The sequence below is a fragment of the Eumetopias jubatus genome, unplaced genomic scaffold, assembly GCF_037043125.1.
Source record: "Eumetopias jubatus isolate StellerSeaLion01/CBP00866 unplaced genomic scaffold, mEumJub1_p1.0 scaffold_8, whole genome shotgun sequence".
NCBI classification, from domain to species: Eukaryota; Metazoa; Chordata; class Mammalia; order Carnivora; family Otariidae; genus Eumetopias; species Eumetopias jubatus.
The window spans coordinates 28,624,507-28,646,812 of record NW_028274814.1 but is presented as its reverse complement, the minus strand read 5'-3'; the positions used below and the strand labels follow the sequence as shown (position 1 = coordinate 28,646,812).

At 42.2% G+C, this 22,306-nt stretch overlaps 1 protein-coding gene across 3 annotated transcripts in view; it reads right to left on the bottom strand.

Moving 5' to 3' along the window:
- SFMBT2 (Scm like with four mbt domains 2) overlaps positions 1 to 22,306 on the bottom strand; it is a 230,431-nt gene that overhangs the window by 59,708 nt on the left and 148,417 nt on the right. For all 3 annotated transcript variants that reach the window (XM_088025816.1, XM_088025815.1, XM_028114618.2), the window contains exons 10-11: positions 10,911 to 10,993; positions 4,819 to 4,945 (exon numbers count right to left, since the gene is read on the bottom strand). In XM_088025816.1, coding sequence (XP_087881942.1) covers positions 4,819 to 4,945; positions 10,911 to 10,993 — 210 coding nt within the window. The remainder of the gene's footprint in view (positions 1 to 4,818; positions 4,946 to 10,910; positions 10,994 to 22,306) is intronic.

Below are 22,306 nucleotides of genomic sequence, written 5' to 3'. Positions count from 1 at the left end.
TGTGCAAGTGCATTTTCCTGAGTGTCGGATGCCTTCATCAGAATCTCAAAGGGGCCTGTCTCATCACAAACGTAAAACTTTGTTGTGGAACTGGGACCATTCTAGGAACGGTCAGCACATTCTCAGTTCTAGTAAAATCACTTGGTCCAAAACAGACTGAATTTTCCAGGAATCTGGTACAGGAACCACCTAAGCCCTCCATTAAATAAGTCTCCATGCCCACCTGGTTTGGGCCCTCATCCCTATGCCTCATGGAATCAATTTTGCCATGGAGGGGCTCAAGCGAGAAACCTCATTAACCTTACTTAGCATGTTATCTCATTCATTCACGGTTTTGCTCACATGCTCATTCATTAGATCTCTACAACGTGAGAGGACAAGGGAGGCAAGAAGCAAGCCAATACAGCCTCTAGGCCCTGTGCCGACACGGGGCAGACAGACTAGGAGCCTTTGAGAGGCAAAGGATGCTGGGCTGGAATGGAGGAGAGGCGGATGATCCCAAGTCTCCCTAAGAAGCATTTCCACCACTAACCCCTCGCTGACTGTGCACAGCCAGGTGATGCCTCCCCCCAGGCAGGCAGCTGGGGGTTTACTCTCTAGAAAACAGGAAGCAGAGAAACCACAAAAGTGATAAGAAGCACCGGGACAGGGAAACCACAAAAGTAGCAAACAGGCTCATGCGGAAGTCCACGCGCCCGACATGAAGGGTCTGCACCTTCCGGTTGTCACTCCTAACAACCCAGGTGCCCTGGCTCAGGACACTGGCCTAACACTTAGAGCAAATGGAAGACAGGAAAACAGCAGAGGCAGGCTGACCTCGCCACAGCTAAGGAACCAAGAGAAAATCAGATAAATCAGGAAATGTCACTGGGCCATTCCAAAGTACACGCATTCCTCAAGAAGGGAGAAGGAGAGCTCACACTCATCCTTGAACTGTCACTGCATCTTGTGTTCAAATTCCTCCGCTGAAATTCTACAGGAGGTTCAGACTTCGAGAGTCGCAGGCTGTTCCGGACAGCTCTCGTCGGCGGAAATCGGGGAGCCCTGCATATAACGTGCTTGTCGATGTGGGATGTGAAGCTCGCAGTGACAGGAGGGGATTGCTGAACTCTAGGAAGCTACCGCCCAGAGCTATACATGGCACAGACTCACAGACTGACACTGACATATATGTTTCTCCGGGACTGAGTGTGGAAAGATTTTATTTTCTCTGGATTTCATTTCAGAGAGCAGCAAAAAATAAGGATCAGGAGACACTGGTACAGCCTAATTTGGGTTTGACTAAAGCTCTCTGTTCTTAAGATTTCGATACTTCTTGGGGGGCCTGGGTGGTGCAATCAGTTAAGCAGCTGACTCTTGGTTTCAGCTCAGGTCGTGATCCTAGGGTCGTGAGATCAAGCCCCGCGATGGGCTCGCCACTCAGCGGGGTGTCTGCTTGAGATTCTCCCTCTCCCTCTGCCCCTCCTGCTCATTCTCTTTCCCTCCCACTCTCAAACAAATAAATGAATAAATCTTTTAAAAAAGATTCTGATACTTCTCCACAGACCTGAAGATTCTGGGTCATCTTTGCTTTTTGGTCTTCTGCATGTTTGTTTTTAGAACAAACAGAACTGAAAGCAGTGGGTAAGAACTCCTACAGGGCCTCCCTCCCTCCCTACACTCAAAGCACAAGAACGCCAGCCTAGAGTCCCCTGCCCGTTTCCACGTGTAACAGCACTCCCAATGGCAAAACCGGGTTTTGGCGTCCCCTTCCAGAGCTCTCTTCAAAAATTTCTGTAGTGGCATCCCTTAAAAGAGTTAAATAACTTTGCAGAAATGAAGCCTGCTGGTCGCCGTCCCTTTTATGGCATAAAAGAAATTTCTGCCTCAGCCAAAAGACTAAAAGTAATATATTCAGGAATATGGAGCTTATCACATCTCTTCTGAACAGGAGGAAAATATTAATAATAACGGGGTAAGAGAAGCCAAGGAAGGCAAAGATGTAAGCCCTCTCAGGAAGGGAACGGAAGCATGGGGAGGACAGGTGGAAGGGCGTGGGGCACCCTGAGGACGGGTGGAAGACCCCCACCCTATCCCGGGAGACAATGATCTGGAAGGCACGTAAAGTGACGTGGCGTGTGGGGCTGAAGACGCATGAGCACAGAGCTGCAATGTTGGAGGCATTACCACGGAGAGCAACTCACACTACATGGCTGGCTAATGCTTATAATTGTAGATATTATCACCTTGAGCAGAGTATTAACACAAGAGAGAAAGCATTACAATGTCCTCTCTAAAACACAAAAATCCCATCATCATAAATTGCACTTGCTAACCATCAGCGGTCTGTGGGAGCCTGCAATTCTTCTCAAATATGCGTCTAAAATAATACCGCCTCAATCGCATCTATTTCGTTCACTGCCCACTCTTCGACATCAGCTCTTTTACAGATACTTAACTGGTTTCAAGAGAAGTCAACTAGTAGATTAAAAATGATCATTTTAATTACCTAAAAGTGGTCAATTAGCCATGTGCTGAAAAATACTTGAAATCAATTTAATGCATAAAAATAACTAATAAATTGTTATGAAGTACTTTCTACATTTACAGTGTCAAGTAAATAAATGGTCTATAATCAGAATCACCATCATCATATAAATAATTTAACAGCCACAAAGTGCCCATGGCACATCTCCAGCATTTATTCCCAGGACGGAGGACAGAAAACACTACATACGTAAAACTGTGAAACAATGAGAAATCACTGCCACTAAGCTCGTTGTGACTTGAAAAATAATACTCAGGAAGGCCCCGAACAGAACAAAACCCAAAACCCCCAAAATTCAAATAAGAACAAAGAAACAAAATGGGATTTTACTTTTTTGATCAAACACATGATTTTGACCATGAATTCCAGGTAGATAATATGCATCAAACTGTTTATCAAAAAAAAAAAAAAATTTTTTTTTTTTTTTTTAGTGTGTCAGGTCTGGAAAAAAATAGACCATCTATTTTCTGATCTGCTCTCTAATGCTGATTTCACTGCTACAGGGTAAGAAAGCACTCTGGACAATAAGAGCTGATGTGAGCTGCCTTACATCTCTTTGCTATAAAAACAGTATTTCTATAATGTTAATATACACTAAAAAATGTTCAATATATGCTAAATGTTGCTGCTTCTCATTCTTTTTAAGAATTGGAAAGCTGTGGGGTCTGATGAGTTAACCAACAAAGATGCTGAGGACAAGGAAACTGACCTTAGGCATACCTTCACAGCTTAGCTAGCTTCGTTTCTCCATCTATAAAAATCAGGATGCTCTTACTGTTGTCTCTGTTAGGTAACTAACAGCGGTAAAGCACTCTGGAAGTACAAACTGCTAAATAAATAATGACTGTCAAAGAACTTTAATGGTAATGGGCTAAATCATAATGATGAAACATGGGCTTTGAACTCTACCATTTTTGTTTTCAAATTAATAACGCCAAGCAAGACCCCAATCTTGCAACACGGCTTAGCACAGTATTAGGCAGCAGGTTTAATGCAGGGATTCAAAATCACAGGAGGGATCTTTGTTTCCAAGAGCAGTTGATTCAACGTCACATGTAGTAGTGAAAATAAGGTCATGTTCTATTCCCGTGGCCGCAGAAATATCACCATCATGCCTGCGTCTACTTTTTGGCTAATTCCCGCTGGAGGCCATTTTACTTGAAAATGCCCCAGTCAACTTTTGATGAATTTCCTTTTATTTTGAAACTGATTGATCTTGAAATCCTAAACCACAGTAATGTTTTCAACTAGTTTTCTAGGAATTAATGACACAGATGATGTTCACCTACAATCACTGTTCTCTACCCTTCCCACTCATTTGGACTACAAGATTTATGAGATCGAGATTATCAGCTCAGTACTGTATGATGACTAACATAACAAGAAAAAAAAGAACTTTTGATGCTTCTTACACTTGCTTACTAAAGAGACAGGATGATGAGATTAGCACTTCTATGACCTTGCAAACTTTCCGTTCCAATGGTGGTAGGAGCATGCCAGGATGACTAAAATATGGGCCAAGAGAGCTAACTTTATTATTTATAACTAGTCTTGTTTTTTCATATACATTTAAAATAATTAATGAATGTCATGAAGATAAACAAACAAACCCAAAAAATTTAGATCACGGAAAAATGGGAAAATCTTACAGATGAGACTTAATTCTTTCTCACTTGAAAATATAACATATAAAAATACAGTGTTCTATCTCAATGTAAAATCTCATCATGGTTCCGCTTATAAAGTATAATGTTCTCTGAATTATCTGCACAATTATTAAAAAAAAGGAGCTATAAAGGAGAGTTTAAACATCATTAAACAAACAAATCTTGTGTATAATATATATATTTGGGGAGAAAGTCATCTCCAGTGACTATTTCAAGGTAAAATTAAACATCTACGGAAGAAACCAAAGTAAAGGGTGTTATTCACATTAAAATGCAAATATATAATTTTATCCTCATAATAACCAAGACCTCAAATACCAGTTTTAGTGACTCGTATTAATTTAATTGTGGCATTAGCTTTTATAATCATAGATGTAAAAAGACCACTGTGTTCCAAACATAATTATCACACCAGTATCTCATTTCATGAAATTATTAGTTAAGATGAGAGCCTCTGAACAAATTTGTATTTGATTAGTTTCGCTTATTTAAGAACACTGAATAATTTAAGATCTGTTTAAATGAAAAGAAAGCAGAAGGGGTTATTTTGGAGAAGCACCACGTGTACCCTGCCATTTCCAGACGGACCGTAAGCTCTCCAGGACGGCTGTGAACCCAGCGTACCTTCCAGGTGAAGCCACATCAGCCTCCCCTTCACACTGACAACAGAGGCCACGCAGAGCTCTCCTGGGTTCCTGGGGTTGACGGCTTCAAGTTTCATGTTCTTCGTGAAACCCCGACTGAATGATGTCTGAAAGAGAGAGAGAACGGACACTGAGCCAGAGGACAATGCAGCAGGTGCAGCAACAGAGTGGCCCGCGGGCGAAGCGGGGATGCCCGGGCACGCGCGCACCGGCAGAGAGCTCATCCATCAGACAAACGGGCTTTCCCACCATTGGTCGGAAAAGAACCATGACCTCCCTTGATCCCAGAATTACAGCTCTGCTGGTACAAAGCAGATGCCTACTACTATCTGTTGAAGGAGAGGATACGTTCTCTTGCCAGTCCTGCATGTGCCCTGACTTCCACACAGTCACAGAGGTGCACATCATGTCTTCTTCCTTCCCTGTATTCCTCACTCGCAGCGCGCCTGAGCATATCCATGGGTGTGAGGAGTCGGCCTGAGTCTCCATCTGGCATCATTTCCTTCGGCCTGAAAAACATTCTTTAGCGCGGTTTCTAGTGCAGGTCTGCTGGTGGCGAATTCCCATAGTTTTACCTGAAATTGTCTTTATTTTACATTTGTGGTTTTTGGCTTTTATTTACTTTCTCAATTCACTTTTTAAAAAATTTACACATAGGAACATTCATTCTTTTTGCTGCCCTGTTCCCTGAAGGTCGGCTGTTAGAGAAAACGCATATAGTCTTGCGGCCATAACCTCAATCAGCACGCAGAGCAGTCCCTTCACCTCCAAAACACCTTTGCACTGGATCTTTGTTGATCAATCCCTCCCAGACTCCCAATTTCAGGACCATGGACTTGTCTTCTGTTCCTAGAGTTTTGCTTTTTTCCATGAGATCACATCAACGGATCCATACACTGTGCAGTCTTGCTTCTTCCACTGAAGCAAAATGCATTTGGGATTCATCCGTGCTACTGCACAAACGGGTAGTTCGTCCTATTTTACTGCTGAGTAGTTTCTACAGCTATGCCACAGTCCCGTCCACTTACCAGTTGAAGGACATTCGAGCTGTGTCTCATTTCTGGTGATTGTGAATAAAGCCGCTATAAGCATTCAAGCACAAGTTTTTGTGTGAACAGCGTCTATTAGTCTGCTTGTAATGAATGCCATAACAAAATAACACACACTGGGTGGCTTTAACAATAAAAATTTATCTCGCTGTTCCAGAGGCTGGAAGTCTGAGATCAAGGCGTCAGCAGGGTTGGTTTCTTCTGAGGACGCTCTCCTTGGCTTGAGACAGCCACCTTTTCTGTCTCCAAACAGTCTTTCCTCCATGTACACAGTCTGCGTCCTAATTATCACGTCTCATATGGACACCAATCATACTGGATGGATTAAGGCCTACCCATATGGCCTCACCTTACCTTAATTATCTCTTCAAAAACTCTAACTCCAAATACAGTCACATTGTGAGGTACTACGGGCTAGGACTTTCATTGTATGAATTTGGGGGGAATACAATGCAGCCTATAACGCAGCTTTCATTTCTCTAAATATGGAATTGCTGGACCACATGGTAAATGTATGTTTAACTTCCTAGGAAACCACCAAATTAGTTTCCATATATCACATTACATTTCCATCAGCAGCGTGCAACATTCCAGTGGCTAAACATCCTCACCAGCACTTGGTATTGCCACGTTTTCCAATTTTAATATCTTAATAGGTGTCCCATGTTCGCTAATCACAGCTTTAACTTGCATCTTCCCTACTGCTAATGACGTTGAGCATTTTTTCACACGTTTCTTTGTCATTTGTCTATCTTCCATGGTGAAGTGTCTGTTTCTTCACTCAAGAAGCATTAGCTTTGGTGGTTTATTTCTTTTAGTACTCTAAAAACAGTGGTTTGCTGTCTTCTGGTGTCCCTGTCTATGATGTGAAGTTCACTGTCATTCAAACTGTTGTTCCTCTCTTTGGGAACTATCATTTTCTCTCTGGATGCTTTCAACATTTTTCTCTTTATGTCTGGTTATGAGCAGTTTGACTAGGTTGGGCTTCTTCTTATTTATACAAACTTGGCGCCCACAGAGGTTCCTGAACCTGTGCATTTAGTACTTCCAGCTACTCTGGTAACTTTTGGGCATTGTTTCTTCGTATATTTTTTCTTCCACAGTCTCTGTGGCCATTTCTTCTGGGTCTCCAACTACACATGATATCATCCCTCAGGTCCCTGAGATTCTGTTCTCATTCCCCACACTCAAGCTTCTTTTTCTCTCGGTTCTTCAGATAGGATCAAAATCATCAACTCCAACTCCTTCCCCTGTCACCTCCATTCTGCTAGGAAGCCCTTCCAATGAATTTGCTTATTTTAGGTATTTTATTTTTCAGTCCTAGAATTTCTCTTTTTTACACCTTCTACTTCTCTTCTGGCACTTCCTACCTTCTCATTCATATTTTCCTTCTCAAATGTTAGGGTACATCTGAATCACCTGGAGAACCTTTTAAAAATGGACTGCTGTGCCTTACCCCAAAGTTTGTGATTCATTTGATTTGAGGTAAGGCCACAGAATTTGTATTTCCAACAAGTTCCCAGGTGATGCTGGAGCTGCTGGCCTAAGGACCACACTTTGGGAATCACTGCTTTGGACCGAGCTTAGTTTTAATGGGAGCTTTAAAATACGTGTCTTCTACTTCCAACATCTGGGTCATGTCGGGTTTGGTCTCTGTTGATTATCTTTTCTACTGAGAATTTTCACATTTCTTCATGGGCTAAGCAACTCTGAAGTCTGGATGTTTAAAATGTTATGTGGTAGAGACTCTGGATTGTGTTATGTTCTTCCCAAGAGTGTGGTTTTCTGTTTTAAGCAAGCAATTAACTTGTCTGGACTCAAACTACACACTCTGTCTCCTGAGAAGGAGCTCAAACCTCAGCTCAGTCTTCCGTCCTTAACTAGGCTGCCTGGAAGTTTGCCTGGAAAATACACAATCCAAGGATCAGCCAAAAATTTAAGCAGAGTTTATACACAGAATCTGTGCTTCCCTCGCCTGGCTCTTCCCCATCTGAGACTCTTCTCACTTTCCAACAGTTGCAGTTGCCCAAATTCCATTATCTGGTTCATCAGGCCAGAAAGACCGTAATTTTTATATCACTGGTTTTGTCATCTCATACGTTGTCAACTGTCAAAAAAAGTCTGAAACAAAAAATCACACAATCACCCCATAATGTTCCTTCCAAGCATCTGCTCCCCTCCAGATCTGCTCACTTCTGTTCATTCTCCACACACCCAAGGTAGTTGTTTTGGTATCCTGTCCAGAGTCTATAGTTGCTATTTGCCAGAGGATCAATTCAGCATGAGCTCAGCCAATACTAAAAGCAAAACTCCCTCCTAGCATTATTTTTAAATAAATATAAGATTTTCCAAAATCATCCACTACTATAAATTTCAACCAGACATTACATTACTATAATATATCTATTTTGAAATAAATAAACTGAGATTAACAGGTTCCTGTAAATAACAGCAATTACATCCTTACGTGACCCATGGGAAGACACTAAGGTTATTCACATCTCTTTTTATACAGGTTAAGTTGCAAATGCAATTACACCTTTATCTAACCAGAACAAAATTATCCAGTGTATGTTGAGAAAGCAATTTGCACTTTTCCTTTATGGTTCTTTGGAAATAGGAAACACAGAAATTCTAGGTGGGTTATTTTTCTGCAAGTCATCCTGCCTCATCCACACATATTACGTATTGAGCTCCTTTTTGATAATATGACTCGATAGGCTGCCTGAAAAGCCTCTAAGTAAGTCAAAATGCATTTTATCCTACTTAATAAGGGAAAGCCACAACCGCATAACATATTTTCGTTTCAACTCACTGCTTGAGGGTAATTTATAAAGATCAATAGCAAAACTGTTACCTGTGAGTTTATTTTACTAAGCATTTGGCTGTGTCAATCCATTTCAGCACTGCCTCTGATTGTTAAACATCCCCCGGGAAATCCACTTCCACACCACCCCTCCTCTAGTACACACAAGATGTGTGATTAAAAAAATGAATTCATAATAAGCATTCCATTAAAGAGCACTTGTAGCGAGCTAACAAAATTCAGCAAAGCACCGGTAATGCAATGCACATGCCTACAGGCAGATAACAATCCTGTCGATTAAATAAATGGAGGGCCAGAAACAAAGCGGGCCATATTTGTAACAAGTGCATTCCTAATGAATATGCCAGCATATTCATTAAAAGAGATTTCATCTTGGTAGCTAAATCCTGAAAGCTCAGAGGCCACCTGGGGATGTGGCTGCTTGCTCCACGATTAAATTGCACATAGCCAGCTGCTGACGGAACGGGAGCAGAAGATGGACGGATGGAAAGCAGCTGTGGTGGAACTGTGTTGTCAGAGAAGAAACAACTCCCCACCTCCAAAACTAGGGGACACGTCAGGATTCTCCTCCCTCCCAAGGCTGGAGAGGCAGGGAAGGAATATTTCTTTTGTCAGGTAGAAAGCACAACTCCAGAGGGGTTTGGGGATGTTTTGATAAGTATTTCCACGATCCTAAGTGAAAGGCAACGAGGCCAGGACTCTGTGACAAGTGATGTCACTATGGTAAAAAGTCTAGGCAGACGCACTGGGACTTGATAAGCCCCGGGAGCTGACCCGCGGCTATCCTCATGGTGGCATGCCTCCACAGTGTCTCCGTGCTACCACCTCAACTCACCACACAGATCTTTCCACGCTGCAGAAAAACCACCTTTGTGCAAACGCAGTGTCAGCCAGAAGAAAGTCCCTTTGGTCATTTCAGGAGCCCTGCTTTCCAACTCTGCCGCTGATGTGTTTCCACATATGTAAGTACAAGCTGGCCCGCTGATCAACCTACTTCATTCTTCAAAATCCACCTCTGACTTATGCTCACTATTGAGCTTCTCTATGAAGCCAACCCCTCTCCCTCTTAGTTCTCGTCTGCTGTTAGCCCCGTAGTACAAATTAAAAGGGGGGAGTCAAGGAATCAGCAGCTCTAGGAGCACATGCCCAGAAAAAGTCTCTGATCTGGGGGCTGTCCACACTGTACTACCTGCAGTCCCCGACTAGAGGACTGAGTCTTTTTTTTTTTAGCATAAAGAATTAACTTTCATAACTAAATGCATGTTTAACACAGGAGGCTATATATTTACGCCTCATTCTCAAAACAGAAATAATAATCCAGATCCCTTTTCATAGTTCCTAGGGTTGATAAGGTTTCAATGAATAATTTATAAGCGACTTTATACCACCAACTCCTATAACTAAACAAGTACACGTGTGTGAACACACACACACAGAGACTCACAACAGTGCTCTTTTACGTGCCATCAGGCCAACAGCTCTATTTGAACCAAGGAGTGGCTTAAAGTAAGCAAAGCAGAGAACTGCTGGACTAGCATCTTATTGAAGTAATCCAGGAAAAGAAGTTGATGATCATATATATTGAGAATATACCTCAAGAGCAGAGAATCTCCTATCAATGGGTTTATCAACAGTATACTTCACACAGCAAGTGCATATGTAACGTGTCCTCCTTTCTCTATAGTATGGACTTCTGGCTGACTTAGTATGGACTCTTGGCTACAAAAAGCCAGTCGGCCATGGCACATTTCCTAGCCTCATTCATGGCAGGTGTGGCCGAGGGACTGGGTCTCACCAATGGAAGGTGAATGGAGTAACATGTCAATATCAGCTACAGTGTTTAGAAGTAAGACTAGCTTCCCCTTCACCCCTTTCCTTACCTGCTCACTAGATTCAGATGATGAAGCCAAAGGCTCACCGGAGGCATGCACTCATCAGGAACAGACTGGACCCTTCCGTAAGTGAGAACTGACTGACCTTATCCAGAACCACCATACATTTAGTGGTGGATCTGTTACTACGGCCCAGAGTCACACTGATACACAACCTGAAAGAGCACTTTTTCAAAACTACAAAAGCTTTACGATCCTGTGGCACACAGCAGCACTCTCATCTTGCTCAGGAATAGAAAGCAACTTACAAAAATTACGGTGAACAATCTAGGATAAAAGGAGTCGCAAGAACCAAGCTCCTTACATTTCTGAAGCAGAAGGGAGGTGCTTCTTCTGTCCCATGCTGCTTGTGATAATCTGCCCAGTCGAAGTCCTGGCCAGAGTAACCTGTACAGGATGAAACACAGACAAAACAGCGTTCCTCAGGCTAAAGCTCAGAACAAATGAACAGCTTTAGAGTGTGTCACTGATTAAAATAATAAGCGGTCCAAGAATAGGGCCCCAAACGGTGAAGTCCTCTCCTATTCCGGCCAGCATGTCAGATTTCCTAAGGAGCATGTGGGAAAATGTAAAGTACTAAATTCTGATAAGGTATACCATCATTATCATAATGTGGGGCCTGAAACTAAGTAAAGGGTGGAATTAACCCACATCGGCACATGCCGGGGGAGGGGGGACAGATCTGCTTTGGAGGAGAACCTGCGAGACAGGATATTGTACACCACACAACCGCACAATGCATTTGCAGAAATATACAGGAATACCTCCCTCCACGTAAACCCTGAGCTCACGTGAACTTGCTTCTCCGTATCTTCGTGGAAACCATGAGACTTTATTGGAAAACACCACCCGGGGGATGGTTTTTGAAAGAGTAACAGAAGGTAGAACAAATAGGGAACAAGGAGTTGAGGCTTTCCCGAGAAAGCCTCGAAAGGCACAAGGGGCAACAGCAGTCCTGCTTTAGGATCACACTGCGGAGGAGGAAGGAAATCGAGAAATCGGCAAAGACGGGCCTCTCGGGGTGAGGCTCTGGGGACACATCAGAGACACGGAGGGAGGGGTTCGAGAAACATTTATTCCTACATACTAAACTTAATGCAATACAGATCTTACCACAGTCGTTTTTTTGCCCTTCTTTATTCATTTCACGTGGCAGGAGGGGCACAATTAAGAGTATATCCGTCATGACCACCATGACAAGACATGGGAGAAGGTCTTGGGAAGGTCGTGGGAAGAGAAAACGGTTCCAAATCATAAAATAAGCACAGCACTGGGTATACGGTTTAAGCTGGATAGCACAACACCTCTTCCTATGAGTGTCATTTGCATTTCCCGTGAACAAAGGACAGCAATGAAAGCGAAGAGTGTAGTACCAATTGGGATAAACGGAAACTGTAAAATGTCACCATAACCTTCACTTGAGTGTTCTCTCTTGATGGGTTTAATGGAAAATAAATCCACAAGGGAGTTCTTAAGTATGTTTTTGAGCCAAGTCCCCATTTTCTCTTCCCCATATCATCGTAAATCCTACAGCTGCAAATTCACTTAACATGGGGACTTGTAGTTACTAAATCCCACAGCTGCAGAGTGACTCCAGAAATTCTTCTTTGAAGAAAGTCAAGATACCAGTTGCCTCCTACCTCCGTTTGTACTCCCAAGTACAAGGTAGTATTTTCTTTTCATTAAAGAAGCTCAATTTACCCAGTTTCTTCAGAAGATGGGAATGGGGTTAACCAAGAAGGCACCTGTCCTCCTCTGGCCCAGGGCCTGACCCTTGGCCCTCCCATCCCCTGCTGACCATCAGTGGCAGAAGTACCCCCCTTTCTTCCTAAGACATGCCTGTCATTCTATAAAGGCTGACAACAACTCATTTCTTTCCAACAAGGAGACAAAAAGTCTTATAGTTTTGAGATGCTGTACTCTTTCCAGAGAGTTTCAAAGAGATTCTGAAAGTTTTTCCACCTGCCCTTGCCCCCAAACCCCTCTCTCCAGAGCCAGATGGAGATTTCTGGTAGGGGTTTCTAGAAGGGACCCCCTCAACAGAGGTTTCTGGAAGGGACCAAACCAACTTTTTTCTGAACACTTACAAACAAAACATGTTTTAGACAAGATAATGCAAGTTTCTTTACAATTAATAAAACCTACACTTTGAGAATGGTTTCTCTGGAGCTGTTTTGGATCAAATCTTTACATTAATGTGTAAGAACAGAAGAATGTGCCAAAAGACAGCTCAAAATGCTGAGAATCTACGCAACGTATAAAAGGAGGACATCTGGGGTTTTAGAGCCAGCTCCACCAGGAACTGGGTGAAACAAGGCGAAAGCAAATGGCATCTTCTGTGCTTGACTTCCCTTATTCACAAAACAAAGGGAAGGTCTTTAAGGCACCTCTAGCTGTTGCATTTTGTAATTCAGTCACCATTATTCATTATTTTACTGTGGCTACTTAGGACTTTTTCCCCCTTCCTTCTGTGGTTAATTCCTTCCTCTTCTCCTATGAAAAAAGTGTGGCAGGGTAGATAAAAAAAGGTTATGAAACAAGGTAATTCCTAAAAGCTCTCCATGGAACAGCTGAAGATGAATCCTGCAACAGAAGGACCCCATTTGTTTAGGATTGTGGCAGACCGACTTCGCTAAGGCCAAGATCTCATTCTGTTTCGATGTCTCTTCCCTGGACCTCTGCTGCTTAGTTACTTTCGTGAGCTGACAAAAATTTCATCAAGATCATGGGGGGAAGAAGGGAAATAAGAAAAAAAATATAGACGAATAACAAGCCACTTTCTGATATACCATGGAAATCTGGGTATTCTTTATGGTCAGATAAAACTTTCTAACATAGAAGTCACCTCTACTCCCCCTACAGAGGCATTTAGCTGGGCTTTCTATAATCATGTTTATAACCATGAACTTCCCAGGGGCTTCAACCCACTCCATCAAATATCATGCTCTATGGTTTCTTAGACCCACATTCAACCCTTCTATATCCAGTCTTCCAGACTCTCTCTATGGGGAGCCATTTTTAATCTAATAATTTTAAGATATAACCAAGTCTTGCTGGGTACCTATGCAACAATGGATGATTTTGCCCCCAGAGCTCTTCATTTCCTTGAACATTTGAACAGCCTAGACTTCTCCTCCTCCTCTTGGGGACCTTTATTCCCTTCATCACTTAAAACTCTTTTCCTTCAGGCTGATAATGAGCTCGCTCTTTGTAAGGCAGTTTTGTGACAGCCCAGAATATAACTGTTACATAAAAACAAATTGCTCTGGTTTGTATAATAGAGACAACAGGGGTCAATTATACTCATTAATCAACAAAGACAGAACAAGAAGTACTGAGGCTTAACTGTGGCTAGAAAACCATGTTGTAAACCCAGGACGGAGGAAAATAGCAGAGGGGAAAAGAAAATAAAAGGAAATCAAAACCCCTGGGGCTATTAAAATCTGCAACAAGCTGCCCCAGGGGACTGTTGAACCATGGCCACTGGAGCTTTATCAGTGTTTATTCTGAACGAAGTTCCAACTGTTACGGGTCCAAAAGAGAACAGGTCCATGACCCATTTCCTTGTGATACAAATTAATTGACACAAAACAGCCCCACTTGCAAACATTACTATTGGTCCTGCAAGTGGATAATCCTTTTAGAAAACAATTTGGCAGTAAAAATCTTCACGAGCTTTGACAACAATTGCACAACAATTTAAAAACAATCCTAAAAGCTGAGAAAGTATCCTACATTAAGCTACAACGGCATTATTATTGGTAATTCTGGGGATGGAGACCACTTTACATCCCCAAATCAGAAGGGATAGGAAACTCATCCAAGGTCCATGTGAATGATAGGGGAAATTGCACATAGTTTGTAAAAAAAATATATATATGTATGAAAACATTATTGCTATAGGTTTAGATGGAAAGACTGCCTGGCACAAACATGTATAGAATTATCAAATTTATATAAAAGTATGCAAAGAAAAAGACCAGAGGAAATGTAAGGAAAACTTAGTAATGGTAAATATCAACATAGTTATCTGGATGGTGGGACTTGTGGCTATTTTTTTCTTCTCTTTGTATTTTCCAAGTTTTCAATAATGATCATAAATTATTTCAATAAAAATTATTTGAAAGTGTAGCACCTTTGCTCCATTTTAAAAGATAAGGCACTAGTCAATCAATCAAGAGCTAATTCAGCATGTGGGATACACCACGACCAGCTCCCAAGAGCCAACCTCCAGCTTCTCATTTGCTAACAGAATCCTGAGTTTATCCAGTTCCTACAGGAAGTTAGGATTCTCCTCAGCACCAGCAAATGAATCATGACAACCTCATATAATCATGGTGGTTTAGACACAGAGAGTAAGAGCTGCTCCTCTACGCTGAGTGAATATGGAAAAAAAATTGTACAATCTTCAAAAATACCATTAGCAATAGAATATCATCTTTGCCATTTACCTGACTGGCAAAATGAAAGATAATAGTAAGAATCTACCACTGCAAAGTCTGTTGGAAAACAGGTGCTTTTATGCATTTCTGGTTGGCATAGAACTCAAAAAACCGCTGCAGATGCCAATTGCGCAATGTGTCAAAATCTTTAAGGAGGTGTCTACTCTCCACTAGCCATTTGCTCATTCACATAATCAGTCATTGAAAAGCGCGTATTAAGTGCATGCTCCATGCCAGGTACGGTTCTAGTACTAGGCATGCAGAAGTGAACAAAACCAGCAAAAACCCTTATCCAGGCAAGCTTACATTTCAGTGAGAGAAGACACATAATGCACAAATGTAAAAAGATGATCAGAGCGTTATAGAGAGAAGCAGAGAAGTCTTGAGGAAAAGCTGAAAGTCTGAGGAACTGAAGAAGCAAGACTTGCGGCCATGTGGGGCAAGGGCAGGCCAGGGGGAGGGACCAACAACTGGGAAATTCCAGGAGCATGTCTGGAATGTTCTAGAAAGAGGAAGGAGGGGGGACTGTAGGGCTGGTCAGAGTGCGCTGGGGTGAGAACAAAGCAGTAATTCCACTATGGAGCATCCTACAGAAATAATAGGATGCCATGCAAACATCTTATGCATCAAAGATGTGTTTGTATGCACACAAACAACAGGGACGTGTTTAAGTCATTTATTTACCTGCAAATCACGGAATTTTCCCGTCATTTAAAGTAGGAGACATTTTGGCATGTAAGTGGCAAATTAGTGTGTATAAAATAATTAAATCCATACACAAAGTTACATATTCTGGGAAACAGAAATCTAAAACAATATACACCAAAAGCTGTTTCTTCAGGATAGGAAGCTTCTCTCCTTTTTCTCCAAATTTTAAAGAATGAATGTGTTACTAAATCCATAAATAAAAAAAAAATAGTCTCTAAGGGACACCTGAGTGGCTCAGTCGGATAAGCCTCTCCCTTCGGCTCAGGTCATGATCCCAGGGTTCTGGGATCAAGCCCCGCATGGGGCTCCCTGCTCGGCGGGGAGTCTGCTTCTCCCTCTGCCTCTACCCCTACTCATGCTCGCTCTCGCTCTCTCTCTCCCTGTCTCTCTCTGTCAAATAAATAAAGAAAATCTTTAAAAGAAAATATTTAACAAAACAATTGGAAGTCCTAAAAAGTAGTAACACTTTCTCAAACAAGGAAATGCATTTAATTCAGTCACTTTTCCCCATGAGTCTCCAGGTTGCTGGCCGTTGAGGGTAACATGAGGATGAAATAGGTTCAGCGGTCACCTGCCTCAGCAGGTACAGAGAAGGACACACACACCATGTGGGAACGGGACTCCGGGATGGAGGGAGACATGGAGAACGTGCAAAGAAAGCTCGGAAGACGCCCACCACACTGACTGAAGAACACACAGCCCCATAGGGAGAGGTCCACCTCAGAGCACGTTCATAGGGCTGATGTGTAGATGTAGGAGGCACGTCCACACCGCACAGGTGAGGAAGCAAGACCATAGACGTCGGGGGGCAGGCACAGCCCCAGGCACCAGTCTGCCGCCTCCTGAGCCAGGTTTCCCAACTATCTCTCAGTTCCACCCACGCACGAGTCTGCACACAGCTCACAGGCAAGAAGGCAAAGACGCTCGTAACTGCCTAAAGCCCTTTTTTCACCCACATGTCCCCCCCCACCCCCGCCCTCAAGTCTTCCAGCCCCCTCATTCCCTCCGCTGACATTCCGTAAAGTCCTCCCTGATGCAGATCTTTAAAATTCACCCATTCATTTCCAACCGAATTCTTCTGTGTTTACATTAACGGAAATAATGCAGGGGGGAAAGAACCACGGAAAATAAGGGAAAAGGATGGAAACAAATAAGTCAAGTTAGTATAAACCCAAGCTGTTCCAATTTCCTTATCTTCTAGAATAAACCAACGCTGAACGTATTTAACACGTATAGGTGACAAGATGACACGTAATACACTTCTCTGTTTGGGAGCATACCCCAGATATTAACCTGAGTCATACACATAATGTTAGGAGATGTGGACATGTCCCCAGGATGGAGCCTAACATCATATAAGTATCAGCCAATGGCAAAGCCATATAGGAATCCTGAACGACGACACTGAGGAATAAGTCAACAGGAGGGATGCCGTTTCCAACCACCGGAAATATTTTCTGATATAAAAAAAAATGACCCAGTTTTACTCCCCCAACTCTTTTCAGTCAAAAGCGAATTTCTGTTCAAGAACCAATCGGAAAGCTAGAAATGAGAATAAACTTCCAAATCCAGTAATAAGAAGGACCCTCTCAGATGCCAAATGAAATATAGTAATAATAAAAATAATTACAAAGCTCAACAGAGAAGAAAATCTCCAGATGCCAAAAAACCATGAGGGCCACAAAGGCAGAGCTGACCAGTCCAGTGAACATCTGGAGCTCACGAGGGTGGGAAACATCCACAGGCTCCAGAGAGCAGAGCAGTAGGGACTGAGCCTATTATAAAACGCCCAGTCCCCATCAGATGCCCGGTCTGTGACAACGGGACCAGACGCACTTAGAAAGAGAGAAGAAGCAGACACAGCTGCTCCAGGCCCAGGTCTCTGGGTAAGCAGGGAAAGAGAGGAGTCCCAGCTTCGCCAAGCCAGAGGCACATGCGGGCATGCTGTATAATGTTACAATGTTACAATTCCGTATGGCACAGGCTGAGAAAGTAACATGACATTCATTTGTTCGTTCATTCCTTGAATATCCAGGGACACTTCCATGAACCGGGCACTGTTTTAGGTGCTGGGGATACAGAAGTAAATAAAAAGGATTTTTAAAATCCTTACTTTCTAGCCAGGGAGATAAAACAATAAATAAATTCTCTAGGACTTTCAAAAATCCTACAACACTGGGCAGACCCTAATACAAGACTAGATGGAAGGAAGTCCTTTAAGGATCATGGAACTCCCACAGAAATCACCCCCACCACTGAAAATTAGTTCACAATGGAAAATCACAACCCACATAGGGAAGCAAATGAACCTGAGAGTCAGACAAAAAAAAAAAAAAAAAGGCTTTAAAACAAAATGATTGGCTAGGGATAAAGAGGGTCAACACTAGCAAGCTCCAACAGTCCCAGCCCTGAATGCCCTACCATGCTTCACACACACACACACACACACACACACACACACACACACACACACAAGTTGACAGATCCTCAATCTCACAATGATATTTTGTGATATTTTACCTTCTAGAAAATTACAGGAGAAACAAAAATAGAGAATATGTAATGGTTGAACAATTCAAATAATAAGTTTGATGTAACAAAACACTCTGACAGTAAACTTGAAAGTACAGCCGAAACAGATAATTCTGGGGGTGCCTGGGTGGTTTAGTCGGTTAAGCATCTGCCTTCAACTCAGGTCGTGGTCCCGGGGTCCTGGGATTGAGCCCTGCATCGGGCCCCCTGCTCAGCGGGGAGTCTGCTTTCCCTCTGACTGCCACTCCCCTCACAGTCTCTCTCTCTCTCTAGAGATACATAAATAAGATCTTAAATCAAATACACAAATAAGATCTTAAAAAACAAACAGATAATTCTGCAAATATATATACATTACCAAAATTGTCTCAAACAAAAGTGGTAACCATGACTAAACTTACAACCACTCAAGGAAATAAATTCATAGTCAACAGAACACAAACTACACAAACTAAAACAGCACCAGCCCAGATGGTTTTACAAGCTAGTTTTAAGAGCCAGATCATCCTTATCTTACACAAACTGTTCTGGGGACACACTACTTTAGGAAGGCAACTGGGTAGGAAATAAACATGCAAAAACCAGTGGTATTCCATTATACTGGCCACCGTCAGTAAAAAAAAAAACAAATGAATAATAATTAAAAAAAACTATTCACAACAAGAAAAAGGACAATGTACCTAGGAAAAATTCCAGCAGAAGACTGAAAGTTATTAAAATATGATATAATGAAGTGTCAATTAAAATCCAATGGGGTTTTTTATAGTGTCTTCCAAACTGATTCTAAAATACAAAATACAAAAATAACCTGCCAAAAGCAACTAAGACAGTTTTGAAAAGGAAGAAAAAGTGGAGGGATTCACCTGATGAATATCAAGACATAAAGGAAAATCAATTCTTAAAAGTGACGTATTTATGCAGAGATGGACTAACAGAGACCAACGAAGCAGAATAAGAACAGATAAGGTCCTCACCCCTTAAGGGACTCGCTGTAGCTAGTGGTGACATTACAAATCAGAGAGGCAATCACAGACTATTCAATTCATGACGCTGAGACAATGGGTGAATCTGAAAATCCAATTCAACTTCAGGAAAAAAATAAAATAAAATTGTTTTCTTTCCTCGTGCCATGCAAAAATTAACTCCAAGTACGTTAAAGAGCTAAATACAGAAAATGAAACTGCAAGATTTTTAAAGAAAACATAGAAGAACATCAGTAAAAAAAGATTTCCAAAGACATATAAGCAAATCATAATGGAAAAGATTGGTAGTATTGGACTACATTATAATTTCATATTTCATATAGAATACCATTCAGAAGCAAAGCGACAAGCCATAGCCTAGATGGCTTCACACATGTTGGGAAGTGCATGGTGAAAAAAGAATTCATATTCAAACATAAATACTTCTATAATCAACAGAAGAAAGGCAAAAAATATAATCAACAATACGAAGGAAATACAAATTGTCAACAAGCTCATGATGAACTGCTCCACTGAACTGGTTAGGGACCAAAGTGACAGAAGGAGACCCATTTCACGGCCATCAGAACGGCAATGTTTGAGCCTAAGGCATAATCAGAGTAGTGAGGAGGATGCAAAATGGGAGCTCCGGCAATCCCACGTCTTGGTATACCCCCACAGAGATCTCTCCCATTTGGGCACACGTACACATATGCACATTTCAGTATCATTCACAATACAGAAAACAGGAAAGACCTTCAAAGTCTTTCAATGGGAAATGGATTTCAAGAATTAAGGTCTGTTCATTCAACAGGCAAAGTGAATAAATAATTGACTGCATCAACGTGGAGAAAGATCTGCAAGATGGTACAGGGTAAAAGTCACATAAAGAGAGGCACAGCATGATACTATGTATACACACATCGAAAAGATCTGCTGTCAAGCGAACAATGAGAGCCTCAAAGGCATGCAGTAAAAGTGTAACAGGTTTAGGAAGGTGGGTATGGGATGGGGGGAGAATGGAAGGGACGGTGGAGACACGGCAGAGAGGAAGGGTGGAGCACTTCTGAAGGCAGGACTTCATTCAACGCTCAACGCATACTGACCAACAGCCACACTAGTCTAGCTACTGGGGATGAGCAGAGAACGAGACAAAAACCCCCGCTCTCTGGATCTTTCGCTTTAGTGGAGAGACACACACAAAACAGGACAAAGACGTAAAATCTGTATTACCTGTATCTGGCATGCTAAAAAGTTCTGTGCAGCAAAGCCACGCAGCGAAGGAGATACAAATGTTGGGGGGAGAGATCTGTAATTGATACTCAACGGGACAGTGAAGGAAGAAGACAGACGACATAAGGGGGCCCGAGTGCCATGTCCCAGGAAGGACGAGGAGGCTGGTGGGTCTGCGCAGACTGGGGTGGAGGGCATCCTATGAAATGAGGCCAGACAGGAACTAGTGGGAGCTGTAGGCTAGGAGCATGACCTGCACTTGCCACCGAGTGAGGCGGCAGGCTCTGGACAGGAGGGACATCTTAACACGGCGATCTTAACATGACGTACATCTTAACAGCACCAGCCTGACCACCTCACTCAGGAGTTCAGGAGGCCACTGCAGTAGACCAAGAGAAAGATCAGATGGTGGCCGGGACTGGGTGGTCGTGATGACACACAGTCAGATCCCAAAAGTACCAATGGGATTCACCGACGAACAGATGTGGAATGTGAGGCACAGGGAGTGGAAGGGGGCTCGAGTCTTCTGTTCTACTCTATAACGCTTTATTTCATTTTTTTTAAAAACCTGAATCAAACGCGGCCAAATGCCAGCACCGGTTCCAGGAGTGTGGGTATTTACTATTTTCTGTCCCCTCTGGTACGTCTGAAATACAGCAGATCACAAAGTGGGGTAATTTCATCAGTCAACATCTGAGGTTTTTCTTTAGGTAGAGACCATACCAATTAGGGGTCACTACTTTGCGTCTTGATAATAATGAAAAACACACCTTTACTTCTTAAATCACGTGAACAGTGTGTGTGCCTATTACTAAGATGGCCAAATAGTGGAGACAAAGTGCTAGAATAAGCCATTTACTTCCAGCCTTTGTGTACCCACTGTACAACAGACTTACGACAGAGGTAAAGGCTTAGTATTTTCTGCTAATATCTCCTGGGTGGGATGTTTACTCCTCTCCTTCTATGGCTCATCCTCGATGTGACATGCCAGTGAGGTTAATTAAAGAGTTTAAAAACAGCAAGTCACGGTTGATAACCAATATACACTTCTGCTTAGCTGATTTACCTACTTGCTTGATCACTTTTTATAGTGCCTATAATATTGAATTGTGTGCTGGTTTTTAACGAATGGAGTAAAACTTCGAAGGTTCTTGTCCTTTGCTTACCAGGAAAGCACTTGCTCTCAACAGAGGCCTACTGAAACCTTCCCCTCCATTCTAGCTTACACACTATCTGCCTCTAACGTCTGGAGACAGATTTTTCTTTTTTAATTAAGAAAGAGAGTCAAAACAATGTCAGTATGGGTTTATGTTCTCTGCAAATCTCCCCCCAGACCGTCAGATACCTTTTGTTTCATCAGCGGCTTCCCACTGGGGAGCGAGTAGGATAATATCTTTTGGGGATCAGGCAACATGTTGTAATTGTAAGTGGTGTTTATGGTTCTAACAGAAATCTAAAGGATGTTAGTAACATTCGTGGAAAACATACACACAAGAAAACAATGAAACTCTCTTCTCAACATGTCTAATAAATCCTACATACTCTAAGCATAAAATAGCTCAGAATTTAAGTTAAAAACAACCTTTCTAAGAAAGAAGAGAGTCTATATTCATACATTAAGAAAGCAAAGAATGGTGTCTGAAAAAATTCTATAGAATGCTCCACAGCCCTGCTGTTGACACGTAAGATGTGACAAGCTACCTCACAAGGAAATCATAAAATCAACACTACAGAAGACTCCAACACCACCTCTCAATTTTAATTCGTTTTAATTACAAAAATAAATATATTTTACTACATGCAAAACATATATATAAATATAT